Source organism: Nyctereutes procyonoides, unplaced genomic scaffold (assembly GCF_905146905.1).
Source record: "Nyctereutes procyonoides isolate TBG_1078 unplaced genomic scaffold, NYPRO_anot_genome, whole genome shotgun sequence".
Taxonomy (NCBI): domain Eukaryota; kingdom Metazoa; phylum Chordata; class Mammalia; order Carnivora; family Canidae; genus Nyctereutes; species Nyctereutes procyonoides.
The window spans coordinates 8,441,136-8,454,299 of record NW_026575160.1 but is presented as its reverse complement, the minus strand read 5'-3'; the positions used below and the strand labels follow the sequence as shown (position 1 = coordinate 8,454,299).

General features: G+C 34.2%; 1 protein-coding gene across 1 annotated transcript in view; it reads right to left on the bottom strand.

The window, feature by feature from the left end:
• The window catches only part of ABCB5 (ATP binding cassette subfamily B member 5), a 124,908-nt gene that overhangs the window by 96,646 nt on the left and 15,098 nt on the right, over positions 1 to 13,164 (bottom strand). The window contains exons 5-12 of the mRNA XM_055314751.1: positions 12,336 to 12,527; positions 12,079 to 12,250; positions 9,315 to 9,439; positions 9,057 to 9,234; positions 7,652 to 7,765; positions 7,252 to 7,362; positions 4,841 to 4,966; positions 3,226 to 3,429 (exon numbers count right to left, since the gene is read on the bottom strand). Of these exons, the coding sequence (XP_055170726.1) occupies positions 3,226 to 3,429; positions 4,841 to 4,966; positions 7,252 to 7,362; positions 7,652 to 7,765; positions 9,057 to 9,234; positions 9,315 to 9,439; positions 12,079 to 12,250; positions 12,336 to 12,527 (1,222 nt within the window). The remainder of the gene's footprint in view (positions 1 to 3,225; positions 3,430 to 4,840; positions 4,967 to 7,251; positions 7,363 to 7,651; positions 7,766 to 9,056; positions 9,235 to 9,314; positions 9,440 to 12,078; positions 12,251 to 12,335; positions 12,528 to 13,164) is intronic.

The following is a 13,164-nucleotide window of genomic DNA, read 5'->3' as shown; positions in this document are numbered from 1 at the left end:
GTTGAAATCAAGAGTTGCACGCTCAACTGACTGGGCCACTGAGACACCCTTTGATAGTTTGTTTTTACATTTGATCTAAGATCCAAGGAAAATTAATATGCGTGTATGGGGTGAGGTAAGGGCCACATTCCATTTGTTTTTCCCATATGGATATCCAATTTTTCCAGAACCTTTTGTTGAAAAGGCTTTCCTTTCCTGCAATGAATTAATACTGGCCTTGTCAAAAATCATTTGACTAAATATGTGTGGGTCTATATCTGGACTCTAATTCTATTCCATTGATCTAAATTGTTGTGCCATTGTTATGCCATTCCCACTGCCTTAATTGCTATCTTAAAAGTAGATATTGTATGTCTTCCAGCTTTTCTGTTTTTTTTTTCCATAATTGTTTTGCTTATTTTTTGGTCCTTTAAATTTTCAAATAAATTTTGGAATCAGCAGGTCAGTTTCTAGACACACACAAAAAAGACTCCTGGGGTTTTGATTGGTATAGCAACAAATTTATCAATTTTAGGAGGACACATATCTTTAAAAATACTGAATATCTAAATCAATGAATAAGTTATATTCTATTTACTTAGATCTTGAGTTTATCTCAGAAATGTTTCATATTTTTCATATAGAAGATTTATACCTTACACTAAATTTATTCTATTTTAATATTTTTGATGCTATTGTGAATGGAACTTTTAATTTTATTACTTGTTTATTTTAAAGATTTTATTTACTTATTTGAGAGAGCACAAGCAGGGGACAGGGGAAGAGGGAGAGGGAGAAGCAGGCTCTCCACTGAGCAGGTAGGCTGATGCAGTGCTCCCAGGAACTTGGGATCATGACCTGAGTCAAAGGCAGACTCTTAACTGATGAAGCCACCGAGGCACCCCGCCACTTTTAATTTTAATTTCATTTGTAATTGTTGCTACTATTTAGATATCTAATTGACTTTTTTTATAGTTATAGGTCTTTCTAAAATTATCTAGTTATATTTTAAAAAATATATTTTTTTATTTATTTGACAGAAAGAAGAAAGAGAGGGAAAGAGCACATAAGCAGGGGGAGTGGCAGGCAGAGGGAGAGGGAGAAGCAGGATCCCTACAGAGCAGGGAGCCCAGTGTGGGAACCAATACCATCCAAAAGCAGACACCCAATGGACTGAGCCATCCAGGCGCCCCTATCTACTTATTTTGAGTGAGTTTTGGTAGTCTGTGTCTTTCAATGAATTGACCCTCAACTAAGTTGTCAAATTCACAGGCATAACTTTGCTCATAGTATTCCTATAACCTTTTAATCTCTTTGAGATCAATAGTGATTGATGTATTATCTTTTATTCCTGATATTGGTAATTTCTCTTCTCTTTTTTGATTTTTATCAGCCTTGTTATCATTTTATTGATTTCATTAATCTTTTCAAACAAACAGCTTTTGATTTTAATGACTCTAGTGTTTTTCTGTTTTTGCTGTCACTGATTTTTTTTTATTTTTAAAAAGGTTTTTTATTTATTTATTTACGATAGTCACAGAGAGAGAGAGAGAGAGAGGCAGAGACACAGGCAGAGGGAGAAGCAGGCTCCATGCACCGGGAGCCCGATGTGGGATTCGATCCCGGTTCTCCAGGATCGCGCCCTGGGCCAAAGGCAGGCGCCAAACCGCTGCGCCACCCAGGGATCCCTGCTGTCACTGATTTTTGCTCGAATCTTATTTTCCCTTCTGCTTGCTTTGCTTTCAAATTGCTCTTCTTACTCTAGTTTCTCAAACTGGAAACTTCATTTACAGATTTTTGATCTTTTTTCTTTTCCAAAAGAAGAATTTAATGCTGTAAGTTTCTCTTAAAGTAGTTCTTTAACTGTATTTCTCTTAAAGTAGTTCTTTAACTGTATTTCACAAATACTGATACACAGAAGTTTTATTTTAATTTAGTTTAGGATAGACATTAATTTTCCTTGAAACTTCCTCTTTCAGCCATAGATTATTTAGAAGTGACTTATTTAATTTTCAAATATTTGGATTTTCTAGTCTACAGTCATGCCACCCTGAACATGCCTGATCTTGCCAAATATTTGTGGATTTTCCAGATATATTTGTTACTGATTTCTATAATTTTATTATGGTGCGAGAACATTTTTTGTATGTTCTTTGAAATTGCAAAGTTGTTTTTTTAATGGCCCAGAATATTGTTTATCTCAGTGAATGTTCCCTATAAACTTGAAAAGAAGGTATTCTGCTGTTACTGGGTGGAGGGTTCTATAAATGTCAGATCTAATTGGTTGATAGAATTGTTCAGGTCATCTATAGCCTTACTGATTTTCTGCCTACTTGTTCTATCAAGTGCTAAAGGCTTCAGCTAAAATTGTGGGTTTGCCTATTTCTCCTTTCAAGTGTAGCAGTTTTTGCTTCATGCATTTTGAAGCTTTTCTTAAGCGAATAAACATTTAGATTAAGATTTCTTGCTTATGGGTCATAGTTTCCTGTTTCTTTGTATATTTAATTGTTGCAGAGTATATACTGAATTCTGTGCATGTCATGTTGGAGACTCTGAATTCTGTTTCCTTCTGAAAACAAAGTTGGTTTTTGTTTTAGTAAGCAATTCAAGCCCTGATCAATCATTTTGAACTTGTGTAATCCTGGTTTTATGCTTTGTTGGGGTGAGTCTGTAGAAAATCTCAAACTTGGCAAGGCTCAACCTATAGGTTCTATCTCCTCTGGGGAATCTTGTCATGGTTTGGTTTTAGAATTTGTTAGAGCAGGTCTACAGTCAGCCTACTCTAAGGTACGGTCTTTACACTTTTTTTTTTTTTTTTGGTCTTTACTCTTAATTTAAGATGTGGCTTTTTTGGGGTCTCAGTTACACTGTGACATTCCCACTGTTAGCCACAAGATGGCCTTACAAATCAACATTTTGCAGACAGCAAAATTCTCAGCTTGGACTAATGATTTTGTCTCATATTTCTTTGTTATAGTTTAATACATCTTTCACTTATTTTTCTTTTCTAGATACAGTGAGAACCAGTAAGAACTAAATATGATTTTTAAAACTTGACCTTTCAATAGTGCACTTCTACTTTTGGTTGCTGCCATGCTTTCTCATTCATAGATATTTCATCTAGGATAATCCAATAATTATTCACACCCCCCCTACTCTGTAGAAGTTATTGTTTTGTTATCTTATTTTGGAATATTGCACTGCTTTAGTTCTAAGCTAAAGACACAGGCTACATAGTGTACTTACATTGGGAAATGCCATTATAAAATCATAAGCATTTGCTTCCTTTGCTGCTTTCTTAATCTCTTCATCAGTCACTCCATCTCGTCCATATTTAATATTGTTATTAATGGTGGTCCCAAACAAAACAGGCTCTTGGCTGACCACTCCAATATGTTCTCGATAATGCTGCACATTTAAAGTTCTGATGTCATTTTCATCCACCATGATCTGCCAATTCAAAGGAATGAATCATACTGTGATGCCTTACACTGCATTAGGCTTAGAGTCTTTTTTACTAGTTCAAACCATAAGCTGAGAAGCAGAGTATTTCAGGGATCAAAGACTGACTTATTTTGATAAAATATTTATAATATGTATATTGTCAACAGACTTCTTCTGATTGATGGGAACCAAAAAAATGTCAAAAAAAACTAGCTTAAAATCTTGTCAAACTACCTGAATATCTTTATTCTAAGACCCACAAATTAGTTACTATGTAGATACATGTGACAGGAGCCATAAATATTATCATGTCAACACATGTAACAAACTTCAGTTTTGTTATTTTAAGACTGATGTGACCTTTGTATTTTTCTAGGAAATTTGTTTTTTTTTTTTAAATTTTTATTTATTTAAGTAATTTCTACACCCTCCCTGGGGCTCAAGCTCACAACCCTGAGATCAAGAGTCCCATGCTCTTCTGATTGAGCCAGCCAGGTGATCCTAGGAAACATTCTCTCTTCTCAACACCCCATTTCACAGCAAAAGGCACAGGTATCTTCTATTCATTTGCATAAATAATAGTAAATGAACAAAGGCTTCTTCATAGATAGTGCCATTACTCATTACTCCAGATATTCCAATGACAGAGTCAGGGTTTGATAATTATAACTCATAGAGCCTTTCTTCCTTACCAACTCTGGTATTCTCTCTGGGCACAGGTATTCTATGCAACTACTTTATATATGAAATGCATATTTCATACATCTAATAATTTATTTATTTAACAGCATGAATAAATGACTAATATACTCCAAATGAGGACTTACGAAGTCAAATTTAAATGAAACCAAGCTCTAGCAGGGTAGATTTTCTTCTAAATAGCTGGAAGTCTGAATAGAAGCATTAAGAATTATGCTTCTGTGACTATCATAATCTTATTCTCCATGCTATTTTCAAGGGTAAAAAAGTCAAGTGCAGCATTAGGGATAGTAGAAAAAAATGAGAGAGTATATTTTCTACAGGTATTCTTCTGGGATGTTTTGAGAAACTGAAAATCTTGTAAATTCTAGGTACTACAATTATGTTATTATTCTCCACAGCTTTCATCACCTTCTAATATACTATATAACTTACTTATTTGTTGGTCTCTATTTATTACAGTGTAAACTTGATAAGGGCAGAGGTTTTCATGCTTTGCTCCTTAATGTACCCCAGGACTCAGAATAGTGCCTAGCACACAGTAGGTATTCAATAAATATTTGGTGAATGAATGGATATGCAGAAAATAAAATGAAATGTCTTTTATCAGCTCCACTGTTAAAAATTAGAAGTTGATATAGCTGTAAGCTCTCTATAATAGGTGATATTTCCTAATTTCAGCATGCAGGCTATGAATGATTTTGCTAGGTGCACTTACAAAGCCGTTGTCAGGATCATATAACCTTTGTAGAAGTTGGACTGTAGTACTCTTCCCACTGCCACTGGGGCCAACCAAGGCTACTGTCTCTCCAGACTTAATTTTGAGATTCAGATCTTTCAGAATCTATTGGGATATAGGGGAAAAATATTATAAAAGTAGGTGAGAATATGATTCATATATTTTCAGAAATTTAATGTATAATGAATTCTTCTGTGACACTTAAAAACAAATTTAGATCTTATTTTGTTTCATGTACATGTATAATAAAAATCTACATAATTTTAGAAAATGATGTTTAAAAAATCTCTTGCCATCTCTCTATATAAAGAGGAGATCTAGATTAAGAGTACTCCTAGAATATTAACTAGCCATAGCAAACTGTCCACATTTTGAATTTACATCAATTTCATGACTACCAAGTTAGTGAAAGTAACTATCTTGCCAGATATCTTCATGAGCTATTTAAGGAAATTCTTTCTCTTAAAAAACATATTTAACATTATTGCAAAATATATTGCCAAGTAAAGCAACCAGCAAGACTCTTTAGTGCTCCCATGAATGGGATTCCACCATTAGAAACCCAGCTTTACTAGTGCTAGATCTCATGGGGATATTTCAACTTGAGGTAGCACTTTAAAATTTTTCTCAATAACTGAGAGTTGCTATCAGATTTCAGTGTCCCAGAGACATGCAATGTGAGAGAAGCCTGACAAATAATTACCCTATCAAAAAAAAATTACCCTACCAAAATGACAATGGTAATCAAACCTTCACCTATTTTTGCTTGCATTTATACGTATTCAGGCTTAAAACATGGGAATCTCTCCTTGGACTCTTACTTTGATTTCCCCATTGATAAAGAAACAGACCCTTCAAATATGCTAAACATAAAATTTTCAAAGGGCCAAGCAGAGAAGAATTCTGTTAAGGAGGTTAGAAACTGGGGACTCCTGGTGGGAATACCTCCTCTCTCATCTGTGCTTTTACTCTGGAGTTGGTTTCTATACTTTCCTTGGCAGAATCAATTTTGTTTATTTAAAGTAGCAAACTTTTTCTTTGTTTAAAATTATTCATTCTTTAGTTTAAAAAAAAGGGCCATTTTTCAAAAGTTCACTTAAAAATAGTTGTTTAACACCTAGAGAACACTTTACCATGCAATATGATGGCAAATTGGTATGTAAGTCTCCAAGAACCAACCCAAGTGTAGTTGCAAATGCTGCATTTATGTTAAGAAAAATGGCAGAAGATAACACTATTCCAATAATGGTAATTAAGTAATAAAAATTAAAAAAAATAAGAGCTTTGAAAGAGATTTCAATTAAAGACTTAGAGAAAAATAAGGAAGTAGGAGTAGAGAAAAATAAGGAAGTAGGAGTAGATAGATCTATTCTGGACAGAAATTATGCAGGGAGCATTTGGGCACTTTAAAAGGCATTAAAGGTTGATGGCATTATTAATTTTTATCAATTTTACTTAAAACCATGGTTTCCTTTTTCTTTAAGATTTTATTTATTTATTCAAGAGAGAGCAAGAGATTAGGGGGAGGAGCAGAGGGAGAAAGACAAGCAGACTTCATCCTGAGCATGCAGCTCAATGGGGTTTAATCTCAGAACCCTGAGATCATGACCTGAGTCAAAACCAAGAGTCAATGCTTAGCTGACTGAGCCACTCAGGAGCCCCATGGTCTTCTTTTTCTATGAAATGGATGTTCTATTAGTAATTGTTCTTTGCAATTTTTGGCTATAACTACCTTTTTAGATAAATACACTAATAAAATGAAAAAAAATAAGACAAAAGAGACAGATAAATATTTTCACAAGAACTTGTCAAAGACTAAATGATGGAGGGTGATAAACTTTTTGTTGCATGTGTGTTTGTGCACACATGTGAGTATTTGTATATATCTAAAAGTGAGAAAGAAAGTACCTGAAACACAAATGCTGGTGCAGTAAAGCTCTTAGGAAAGGGAGAAGGGAAAGTCATAACATGTGCATAATTTCTCAGGGTTAGAGACTAGATGGTTAAAATGAGTGTCTCTGCTGTGTAGGATAATATCCAGGGACCATCAATAGGTGATACCATCAATCCAAGACATTTTAGTGTGCTCCCAAATGCAGGGGATAGGAATTCCAGGGAGTTGAAAATGTTTCAGTTGAATGCAGAAAAGAGGCTGCAAAATGTAACTTAGCTCTTCCAGAGTTTTTTTATCCATTACTGATCTTTCCTTCCCTCCTACTTTTCCTCCTTCTCCCTTTCTCTCTCTCTCTCTCTTCTTTCTCTCCTGAAGTCTTAAAGAAAAGTAGCAAAATCTTGGTCAAAATGATCCTAAATAATCTCTTAAGAGGAGATCTTAGCCAGTATAAGATAATGGCGGAAAACTGCACAATTCTATAATTAAATTAAGGTACCTTGACGGATGGTCTTGATGGATAACTGAAAGAAACATTTTTAAATTCCACTGTTCCTTCTATGCATTCTGGTTTATATCCTGTTGTTGAAAAGTTATCTATAGCAGGTTTCTTGGAAAAACAAAGAAAATGTTATAAAAATTCAACAACACTGTATCTCCTAAAAATAAAGAAGGTTTACTTTTACAATATTTTCTGTTTCAGAAGTATATTGAGTTAGACATAAAGATTTCAATAAAACACAATGTCCTTGTGGAAGAGTTAAAACAATCTATTTCCACAGCCAATTTCCCAACATAGATTTTGCCCATCTTTTTGTTTAGTGAAATGAGTGTGTCAATTTTTTTGTTTCTTTCTTGCAGTAATGGTAGTTATCTTTCAAAGCAATTTGAAGTCTTACCTTATCAATAACCTGGAAAATATTAAAGGCAGCTCCTCTGGCTATCGTGAAGGTTTCAAAGTTAGGGGCTGCTGTTCCAATGCAGTAACTACTGTGGATTACACTAAAAAAAACCTATAGGAACAAGAAAATAATATTTACTCTCTCCAGTTATATAAGAGAGACAACAGAATGAAGTGTATATGTTGTTGAGATTCAGAGAGATATTAGGAGAATTAGGTAGAAAGAAATGGAACCTCCTGTCAAACATAAAGGAAACAAGTTAATTTAAGTATGATAGCTTTTTCTTAATGTGGAACAACTTTTGATTGTCCCATAGTCTTCTTATCATCTGCTGGGAAGTCTGAGTAGGAAAATCTGCTTACTGAGGAGTGCTTACTGTTTGACTGAGGAGGTGAATTGCACTCTCTCCTTGCTGGTCAATTCCTTAAACTGTACAAAGGATGTGATACATTTCACTAGCATAGAGACCTTACACTATTTCTGTCCAACAGTTTCTAAATTCTTGTATTATTGGACATCTTTCATTTTCAGACAGACAGATCTCTGCAAAAAGTGAAATAAGGAAAGAACCCCATAAGCCAGATGCTTTTTCTCTATCTTACAAATGAGGAAGCTTAGGTTTAGCAAGTAATTTGCCCAAAGTCACACATAAATTGAGAAGAAAAGATGTGCCCCAAATTCCTTATGCTGAAGTTTCATTTACATAAAAGTCTTAATTATGAAAGTCTCAAATGCAAAAGATAACTTTAGTTGACACAAAAGAAATCTACATAGAATGGGAAGACCAAATGAAACTGAAATATATAGACCAGATCAATTCAGTTCAGCAAGACAAATTGTTCTTAATCCTGAACTTAACTCTTTATTGTTGAAACTTGAGGGAATAATTGAATAAATTCAAATTTAATGCATAAACCCTAAGAGTTTTTTTTTAAATCTCTAATTGTGATGTTGGGCAGAGCTGTAGATAGTATGTCTTTAACATTACTATATGCTAAAAGGACAGAGGAAGGGAAGGAGTTTAATCTACAGAATATTTCCAGAGGGAAGACAGTCAGCAAGGTGAATCTAGAGTACCATCTTACCTCAGCAAGTTTTAAAGGGAATAGTCTCACTAGAGATTGGCCTTTTTGACTGTTGGATTAAGAAAACTCAATATCCTAGTGGAGAATTCATTTATGAGTCTTGTAAAAGCATGGTGCTTTTAAAGATACATTGGATGAATAAATCCTGTCAATTCAAAATTATAATTTAAAGGTATATATAAAGCATTTGATGGAAACAAATATTTGTTAAAAACATTCATCTTTGGATATTCATCATCATTCAAAGACAAATTTTTAGTAAATTCTAGATAAGAGACTATATAGGCCAGTTACCTTTGCTCTCAAACAAGACTTACAGCAAGAACAGTTCCGATGGTATAACCAGGTTCTCCACTAAGAATCAAGGAGGTTCCATACCAAAAAGCAAGTCCATAGGTTCCAATCATAAAAAAGTAAACTGCACCAAGAGAAAGTTTTGAAGCTATAGCCTTTTTTATGCCAACATCCTTTGCATCTTTTAGATTCTGTGTATACCTGAAAAAGACAAAATGCAATGTAATAGACTTTGGGAAAAATAAAATCAAGCAAATATTGTCATAATTAAAGGAACAGACCTTTGGATTTCTTTTTCCTGGGCTCCAAAGGCTACAACTGTTCGGATTGATGACAAGACTTCTTCTGCTACAGCCCCTGCTTTGGAATAGGCATTTAATTCCTTAGTAGTCAATGAGATGATTATCTGTAATAAACCATGACCAAAAAGAGGGCTCTGAGGCAGCAACAATGTGCACAGAATTTAAATCAGGTAGATTCAAGAACATCAGATTTTATTATTGAAAAAGTAGTTAATATCATTTAATCTAACTTTCTCAGTTTGCAAATGAGGAAAGCAATGGCCAGAAATAATTAAATGACTTTTTAAAGTCTCACAGTAGTGAAAGAGCTTAGTCTAATGTAATCTTCAGTCAAAATCTGTACTCTGCCTTCTACAAGTAGAGCTTCACTGTTTCCTCCCTATATTTTTAAAACCTTAGAATAGGGTACTTAAATTAATAAAATTAGGAAAGACTTTATTTAGAGATGGGTATTAGAGACACAGTCCTTTTTGGATGCACTATGGAAACTGGTAAGCCTGATTTGACTTGATTTGTTATTATGTCAAAGCAAGTCTTCCAGAGGCTATGGGTCACAGCAGCAGGAAGAAGAAGATGATCTTGCATATGTCTGGAGTGTGACCCCTGAAGCTATTACTACACAATGCAGCCTACCTAGTAAATGCTGTATCTCCAACACTAAGAGGTGAAATTTCAGAGACAGAGAGGAAGGAGAACATCACACTTATTGATATTAGGCAGTTATACCTGGTTTCAAAATTTTAAAATCAGAATGTGCCTTTTTCTCTATTATACATCCCATTTCCTACTCCTTTAATTAGCAAGGGATTTCATTTAGTAATTAGCACAATGGTTCAATGAAATGGAATAGAAGAAAAATTGTTCTCTGAACTATGAGTGGTTAACTATTGTCTATCCATATAATAAATTTCATTTTCAAAACACATTCTACATAATTGGAGATGATTTTACATAAGACGTGCTTGGACAGTTGTTGAAATCAGAAGGTAGGGGTAGCCTGGGTGGCACAGCAGTTTGGCGCCTGCCTTCCGCCCAGGGCGTGATCCCAGGGTCCCGCGACGGAGTCCCGCATTGGGCTCCCTGCATGGAGCCTCCTTCTCCCTCTGCCTGTGTCTCTGCCTCTCTCTCTGTGTCTCTCATGAATAAGTAAGTAAGTAAGTAAATAAATAAATAAATAAATAAATCTTTTAAAAAATCTGAAGGTAGTATAGAGTGAGTAATAAATACTGAGTAATAAATATTATTTTCTGAATTCATGTAAAATTACTATTCCTGTATCACTGGAGAGGAAGCAGCACCTATTAAAAAGCCCTGTACATAGCAAATATTTAATAAATGAATGAAAGGAAGCTAGATACCACCCACCCTGGCTTCTTTAGTCATTTGGACAATTTTGATATTTATTTGCTTCTTTTTCACAACCAGCTAATATAATAGCTGAATTTAGATTTCTTTTTTTTTTAAATTTTTTATTTATTTATTTATGATAGGCACACAGTGAGAGAGAGAGAGAGGCAGAGACACAGGCAGAGGGAGAAGCAGGCTCCATGCACCGAGAGCCCGACGTGGGATTCGATCCCGGGTCTCCAGGATCGCGCCCTGGGCCAAAGGCAGGCGCCAAACCGCTGCGCCACCCAGGGATCCCCTGAATTTAGATTTCTCACTGTTGTTCCTTGTAAACTTCTTATCCATTTTACTTTCCTAGGCAGTTTAGTTTAGGCTTTAATCTCAGTAACACATAGTGGGAAATCTTCCTATTGAGGGGATCCTCATTTCAAATATGGTGGGGATGAAGATTTTTACAAGGGTTGTAAAGTCAATGCTAGAAGCCTCATTAAATAAAGATTTCTTGTCTAAATATTGAAGCCTGTTAAATTATTCAGCCATATAATATTTTTATTGTGGCAAATTCTTTTTTGGTTGAACTTGTATAATGCTAGCAAATAAACTCAGTGAATTTTATGGCTTTGATTTCCATAAAGAACAATTAACTTTGCAAAATTAAAAACCTCATCCATTTCTAAGATTGTACTATGCCTCCAATCTAGGAGATGGATATATACATTGGTAGAATTGCCAGGTTTGATTTGGAGAGAGGTATTGGGATATATTGGTGGTTTTTGGATTTAACAAAGAGCATTGTTTTCAAATCCAGGTTATAACATTAATCTATTTATAATAGATTGTGGTATACTTAAAAGAGTGCTAGAAATATAATTTAAAATGAAGATACATAATTTGTTTAAAAAATTGAAACAGATTTACCTAGTACACAAAAATAGACACTAGGAGACATTTTCAATGCAATTCAAGAGCCTTATAAAAATATAAACTTGAAATGGCTGACATGAAAAAGTGTTTACAGTTTTAGGATTTTCTTACTTTGTCCTAGTGAAATGAACTGCACACATTTATCTGGAAATTTAGAACACACAAGGCTCTCCCAACATCCAATATATAATATCTATGCTATTGTTTGAAGTTGTACTAGGCTACTAAATGAAGGGAAATGTTTTTTATTGTTAGTAAGATATTAAAATTAACCTCATTGAAGCCAAATAACTTGAAAACAAAAAAAGTGACTAATAGGGAACAAAATCAAAAGTATTGGTGATACTTAATATCCCTTTCCATTTTTAGACATAGGAAATGAATAGAAATGCCTTTTTTTTAAACAAATTTAGTAAAAGATCTAGTTCACAATCCTGCTTCCAGTTAACACTGTATTAGCCATCTTGCCTACCCTAGAAAACATGGCTGCTGAAGCAATTATAAGAGGTGATGTGGAGAGAGTCACCAGGGTAAGTTTCCAGCCCTTGACCAAACCAACTGCCAAGCCAACAGAAAAAGTAGATATGTTTTGAAACAACAGAGCAATCTTGTCTCCAATACCATCACTGATTTTGTTGATGTCACTGAAACAAGAAAATAAATGCAGTTAAGTCACTGATATATCTTATATTAAAACAAAGTTAATATACTACATATCCATCCTCTTACTCAGTCATGCGAGTGTTAAGTTCACCAATGTCACAACTATCAAACCAGCTGATGTCCTGTGCCAAAACTGAATGGAAAAACTGTTTTCTAATTCTTTTGGTCTGTCGTGCTGCTGTCATAACCCAAGAGGAAATCTGGATGTAGCCAAAAACCAAGGCAGTAACTCCTATTCCAATATAATACAGAGTCAACCTGTAAAAAGATTATTGGAAATGTTAGTGAGACTCAAGTGCAGTTTTTCCCTTTGTTATCAAAAAATGAAATCTATCATAGTATTTGATAGAGAGAATTTGTGCTAGAACCTATTAAATAACTAAAAATAAACCTCTTTGAGAAGTAAAGTACATCAAACATAAAAATCTAGTTTTCCCTAGTCTAGAATATGTCTCTCTTACATTACTAGTAGAAATTTCAATTTTAAAACATTTGCTATTTATATCTTCTTTAAATAATTTTTAATACTTTCATTTGAAAAGTTACACTGAAGTAATTAAGATAGGTGTACATAGAGCAGGTGGATAAAGAAATGATAATAGTCAAAAAGCACTGCACAAAATACTTAGGTATATATATTATTAAATAGAAAATTCAACTTAAGGAATTTCCCCTAAAGAAATAAGTAAAAGGATTAACCTAGTTGGATGGTCAGGGTAGTTAACAATAATAAAGAAAAGCTGAAAACAATCTAGTAGGAGACCAGATAAATTGAATCATTTAAAAAATGTATACTTGATACTCACTATGTGTGGGGTTTTAGAGATAAAATCATGAACAAGATAAGGTCCTATTCATGAAGAGTTTACATTCTGGTGGGAGGAGACAGACAATA